The 5,135-nt window shown below is 35.6% G+C and overlaps 1 protein-coding gene across 3 annotated transcripts; it reads right to left on the bottom strand.

The window, feature by feature from the left end:
• Positions 1 to 2,224: 2,224 nt before the first annotated feature.
• On the bottom strand, positions 2,225 to 4,743 carry LOC113004302. 3 transcript variants are annotated; one of them, XM_039458678.1, is made up of 6 exons: positions 4,634 to 4,743; positions 4,356 to 4,546; positions 3,912 to 4,182; positions 3,369 to 3,494; positions 2,388 to 2,556; positions 2,225 to 2,279 (listed from the first exon to the last, which is right to left on the bottom strand). In XM_039458678.1, the coding sequence occupies exons 3-6, from the start codon at positions 4,003 to 4,005 to the stop codon at positions 2,240 to 2,242; spliced, it is 429 nt and encodes a 142-aa protein (XP_039314612.1). In that variant the 5' UTR covers positions 4,006 to 4,182; positions 4,356 to 4,546; positions 4,634 to 4,743; the 3' UTR covers positions 2,225 to 2,239. The 3 variants fall into 3 exon arrangements, 1 of the variants encoding a protein (XP_039314612.1); XR_005576549.1 differs by lacking the exon at positions 2,225 to 2,279 and adding an exon at positions 3,610 to 3,805 and having other exon boundaries at positions 2,542 to 2,556; XR_005576548.1 differs by lacking the exons at positions 2,225 to 2,279; positions 2,388 to 2,556 and adding an exon at positions 3,610 to 3,805 and having other exon boundaries at positions 3,025 to 3,494.
• Between the last annotated feature and the right edge of the window lie 392 nt (positions 4,744 to 5,135).

A 5,135-nucleotide genomic window follows, 5' to 3' on the forward strand; every position in this document is an offset into this window, starting at 1 on the left:
GATATCCATTCCCGTGAAATATATTCTCCCGCAGAAACAGCATTGAAACAAATTTCAACATACTTTTTTATAGTAATATCATTGAAAGCTTTTGAACAAGCCAATAACATTGCTCTAGAATAATCAACGACCACTTGGACTGGCTTACGAAATTTGACCATACGTAGCCATAATTTCAACCAGTGTTCAATTGTCTCAGTTTCTTGTGAGTCTGTTAGTAATTGATATATTGCCAAAGACGTATTGTCACAATGTATGGCAATCACATATAGAAAAATGTGAGCTGATTTTGTTTCCAGTGATCTTTTCAATTTTCGAACAATACTGCCAGTTGCGTCAATGCTAATAGAAGATGAAGTTTTATGCATATTGTGATATTGATCATAAACACTGATTTGTTCACCAGTGCCATAACACACTTTGAACGGCACGTAACTTACCAGAGCAATAGCACCTTTATAAGGATTTTCAAAATTTAAACGATAAATTGCCTGTATTACATCTTCGTCTTTAATTTCTTTAGAACCTAATTCTTCATCAATTGCTTCTTTTTTAGCATGTCGGAGTATATCCAATGAAGGTATTATCGGTGCATCAACATCTCCAAGACGCAAATCTTCTCTCACTTTTCTTTTTCGCAAGTTTGAGCATCCTTCTGTAATTGCTGCTTTGCCTATTTGTTTTCGCTTTTCTCCATTTAAAGGACGCTGCAGAATTTCATGATTTTGATATCTAGTATCCCGGGTTTTCACTCGTATCCAAAGTTCACCAGTGTTGGCTGACGGTTCCGTTTCAACAATGCCTTTAAAGGTGTTGCCACAATTTTTACTCTTGCACTTTCCGATGATCCTGATATAATATTTGCTAGGAGAGGATTCATTTACATCACCTCTTACAAATGTGTATGCACAAGGCAAACGATGTTGTCGATAAAATGCATCGGCAATGACGTTAGTCCATACCCATGGTCTTAATGTACGAGGTGTGTTCAAAAAGTATCGCGAATTTTGAATTTTCGCGGGTTACGTATATTCGAATTTCGATCTTTTTGTGGCGTTATGTTGGTACTCATGTCTCTCACTTATGCCGACAAGCTCGGCCATTTTGAATCACTTAATTGTTGACAGCTGCTTTGCTTGCACGTGTTTTGGATCGTCTTCGATTTTTACCTATTCAAAAAAATGGATCAAAGAACCTGTATCAAATTTTGTGTGAAAAACGAAATTAAGTGCGCGGATGCATTCCGAATGTTGACTGTGGCATACGGAGAAGCTACCTTGGACCGAAGCAACGTTTATCGGTGGTACGAAATGTTCTCAGAAGGCCGAGAAGATGTGAACGACGAAGAGCGTGCCGGACGCCCGAGCACTTCAACAACAGAAAAAATTAATGAAGTGGAGAAAATGGTATTGGCCAATCGTCGAATCACCGTTAGAGAAGTTGCTGAGGACCTAAACATATCGATTGGCTCGTGCCATTCGATTTTTATCAATGATTTGGGCATGAGACGGGTCGCCGCGAAATTCGTACCAAACGCCCCTGCTCACACATCGTTGCTTGTGCGCGACTTTTTGGCCAAAAACAACACACTAATGATGCCGCAGCCACCGTATTCCCCAGATCTGGCCCCCTGTGACTTTTTCTTGTTCCCTAAACTGAAGAGGCCCATGAAAGGACGACGTTACGCTACGCTTGACGAGATAAAGACGGCATCGAAGGAGGAGCTGAACAAGATAAAAAAAAATGATTTTTTGAAGTGCTTCGAAGATTGGAAAAACCGTTGGCACAAGTGTATAATATCTCATGGGGATTACTTTGAAGGGGACAAAATAGATATTCATGAATAAATAAATAATTTTTGAAAAAACACAAAATTCGCGATACTTTTTGAACACACCTCGTATGCTTAGATCTGTTATTTCCGGATTGAAGTGGTTTAATTTGTTCCCATTCGTTTAAAGTTAAAATTAAATCAAACCAGGTATAGCTGTCTTCACAAGTAGAGTTGAAAGAGGTGTCATTAATATTAATTGATTCATTTACTGTTTTATTATTGTCTTCAGTAGAAATTGTTATGTTCGCAGATAGTTCGAGCGAGTCAAGACCCATTTCTCTTCTTGCGAGTGACATAATATTTCGTCTATTATATTTAACATTCACCCACCAGTTATGGGCACTCCATGCATGTTTACATCTTTTACTCATTTCCTTCCAAATTTTGTCCGAGTAATCAGGTAACTTATCGCCAAAGATTTCCGAGAATTCTTTTAAAATTGCCACTGCAATGTCAACAGTTAATTTATTTTTTCTTGGCATTTTTATCAAATATATGTAATGAGTTTACATATAATAAAACTATTTCGTTGAAATTTACGACAATATCTTACTAAAACTTTATTAAAATATTGTACGGTTCGTGCCAGATATGACTGTGGTTCGATTTTGGGGACCACGTTTCTACTACTCGATGAACAATGTTTCTTTTCGATAGTCTATTTTTTCCCGTCCATGATTTTATATGACAGGCAATTGTTTTGGCGCCCTTTTTGCGCCCATCTATAAATGAAATTTTCGTTGCTTGTTTATCAAAATTCAAATAAAAATTCTTTATAAAAAATTAATTTTATAAATAAAGTTTAAGGAAATAAAAAAAAATTACCCCAAAAGATTATATACACATTAAATCTTAAATTGTATTCCAACGTTTGACCATGAAAGATGATTTACAGATTCAAACTCTAGTATATAGGGAAGACCGGGGCAATTCGGAAGATTTTTTTTCTTTTGCGTCTCCTGAGTCCTGTATTCATTTAAAAAAAAAGTTGGACGGTTTGAAAGGTTGAACCTTCCCCTTTACAATGCCATTAGAGCGAACACGGAAATGTACTTGCTTTGAACTATATATAAAAATGTCGACCAGTGTCAATTATATATACATATATGCTCTAAGCCCGGGGTAATTCGAAACTAGTCCGGAAATATTCTGAAATTTGTGTTTTAAGATGAAGAAAAATGTAAAAAAGCTGTTGTTAAGACTTTGTTTTATTCATAAGGATATATAGTATTATTAAGAAAAGTTGCATACAATAAAAAAAATAAACTCACAATAGAGAATTTTACTGCTTCAGCGCTTTCGGAACATTTAAATTAAATTTTTAATATGTATCCGTACAAAGATATTTCCAGTTGTTCGAATAGCTCGGGCTTCCGAATAGCCCCGGTTTCCCCTATAGATTAGCATTAGTCGGTAAATCATCCCAAACGGTAAAAAGTTGGGACACGAATTAAGAATCGCTCTGTACGTATACATACATATAATTTATAAAATTGTGTATGAATTAAAATAAATTAAAAATTTCAATACGTACTTGTCCCTTCCTCCCAGAATGCCAAGTCGAGGATGCCGCTTAACGTACTGTCGAATACATTCGCGTCGAAGTCTATTCGCGCGCCATTCCCCATGTCCTTGCATGTTGTTCTACATTGATTGTTCTCTATAAATAAAATCAACGATTATTTATTTTCCATTGCTTTACGACTAAATCATGATCAGTATATTTGTCAGAATTGTCTCTCTCTCTAGTCCTTTTTAACAGATAGAAATCATACCCTAAGAAATGCACGCCATTAACGTCGCTGGTTTGATTGACAAACGACTGCATTTTTTATTGCAGAATCATAAGGTCTTGATAAAATTCTTTATCCTTAACGTTTTTCTACCATTGGTTTAGATATGTTTCTAATTGCGTCGAGTCTACATGTAACCAACTATCCGCAGGACTCAGCATAATTTTATCATGAGTTGCTTAAAAAAAAAAAACCAGTTTAGCTAAGTGCAAGATTCAATAATGTGGAAATTATCTGTATACTACTTGTTAAACAGTAATTAAAATATGTAAATAACAAATTACCATGCATTTCAATGGCATTCCTCTGTATGTTCTCCCATACTTCTAAGACATTTTCATACAAACTCGTTAGATTATCAAATAAAGTCGAATGCATCAAGAAATATCCTTTCGCCAAAGAGAGCAAGTCGCAGATGGAATATTCCAATCTGTTCTTGAATCACCGGTATAACTATAGTGTGTCGCCATCACATACAAACAGTAAACACCCGATCACTTTAACATTGACCATACTGCATTGTTCAGGAGGAAAATATCTCATGGCACGACAAACCTGCAATAAAATATAGTGCGTTGAACATAAAATCAATACAGCATCCAAAAAAATTACTTGCAAAAATAAATAAAGATGCATCAACTATCGTCAAGGATCTTGGATCCAATGTTATTTTATGTGTAAATATTAAATACATTTTCATCTTTCTGAAAAAATTAATTCTATTGTACTTTGCATTTGAGTGCATCCGAACAGGTTCTAATCGCTGGAGTTATGAATCTTGGTTCCAGACGAAGTACGGAGACTGCTTTCTCGGGAAGGATCATCCTGGGCTTGTGCTTCCGTCTCTGAATCTCGTTGATTAAATACCAATTCGCTTTTGCAACACCAATTGCACCTTCTCAGGGGGGCTATCACGGTTCTTAAAACGAGATGAAAATTACAAAAGTGAACAAATTTACTAGAATATCTATAACTTTATTGATCAACAACTAATGAATTTGCTCACTTTTGTAATTTTCACCTCGTTTCAGAAACCGTAATAGCGCCCCCAGATATTTTGGAAATATGTGACTTACTGCACATTGTTTATCCTTACTGTCAAGAAAGAACCAGGAGTATCGAAATACTAGAGATTACACCGAACGCGCCTTCTGGTACTTCAGGACCAGTAGCGCCTGGAATCTATATTTCGGTCAATTACATGACTTTAAAATATTTTATTAAAATTATCTGGATAACTCACAAACGTTTCTGACGACACTTCAAAAGTCTTCAAACGAAATACAAACGAATCCATACAAGATTTTTGTTTAATTTAGCTCCGGTTAATTTTTTCGGCCAAATACACGGTGTAAAAATAAAAAATTAATTACAATTAATTGAAGGACTCACAAACCTTTTCAAATGCACTTCATAACTCTTCAAACGAAATACAAACGATTTAAAATAGTCATTTCTTCATCCGGAACTTTGCTTCGGTCAAGTACATACGAATCTCCCCATGAAGT

The sequence above is a fragment of the Solenopsis invicta genome, chromosome 16 (genome assembly GCF_016802725.1).
Source record: "Solenopsis invicta isolate M01_SB chromosome 16, UNIL_Sinv_3.0, whole genome shotgun sequence".
Taxonomy (NCBI): domain Eukaryota; kingdom Metazoa; phylum Arthropoda; class Insecta; order Hymenoptera; family Formicidae; genus Solenopsis; species Solenopsis invicta.